This window comes from Antrostomus carolinensis, unplaced genomic scaffold, assembly GCF_000700745.2.
Source record: "Antrostomus carolinensis isolate BGI_N321 unplaced genomic scaffold, ASM70074v2 scaffold30493, whole genome shotgun sequence".
In the NCBI taxonomy this organism is placed as follows: domain Eukaryota; kingdom Metazoa; phylum Chordata; class Aves; order Caprimulgiformes; family Caprimulgidae; genus Antrostomus; species Antrostomus carolinensis.
In genome coordinates this window covers 986-1495 of record NW_010307737.1, presented here as the reverse complement: position 1 = coordinate 1495, position 510 = coordinate 986, and the positions used below count along the sequence as shown (strand labels likewise).

Genomic DNA, 510 nt, shown 5'->3' with positions numbered 1-510 from the left:
CTTGTTCCCCCTCCTTCCCCGGCGGGCCCAGCCAGTAGACCCAATTCCAGGTGATTTCCACCCGTGGGTCCCTCATCACCTCAAGCTCCCCATTAGCCGGCTGCAGGCTGCTGTGTCCTGGGAGGGCAGCATGCCTTAGGCAGGGCTGTGCTGGCATCCCAGCAGGCAGGCACTGGGCAGGGACACACGTGCCACGGCCAGAGCCAGCTGGAGCTGCTGCTGGAGCTGTTTCAACTCCATTTTTCAGCAGCTCAGCTTTGGTGCCTGTTGGAGCCCCGGGTTAGCGAGCCCAGCTCACCTCCTCCTGCTCCAGCTGGAAAGCGCGCTGGAAATTGTAGATGGCAGCTGAATTTGGCATGATGCTTCTCTTCAGCTTGGCGCCGCACACCACAATCCTGCCAGGGAGATGTGGGTGGTGGGTCCCCGCGCTCAGCCGCTGCTGTTGCGGGATGGGCAGGGGGCCCGGGGGGGCCGGGAGGGGAGGGGGGGGCTAGGAGGGGATGGCAGGGC

At 64.9% G+C, this 510-nt stretch overlaps 1 protein-coding gene across 1 annotated transcript in view; it reads right to left on the bottom strand.

Annotated features, from left to right (window-relative positions):
- LOC104523083 (deoxyribonuclease-1-like 2) overlaps positions 1-510 on the bottom strand; it is a gene marked incomplete at its 5' end in the record, with an annotated part of 1810 nt that overhangs the window by 411 nt on the left and 889 nt on the right. Inside the window, one exon of the mRNA XM_029084397.1 lies at positions 299-453. Within this exon, the coding sequence (XP_028940230.1) occupies positions 299-453 (155 nt within the window). The remainder of the gene's footprint in view (positions 1-298; positions 454-510) is intronic.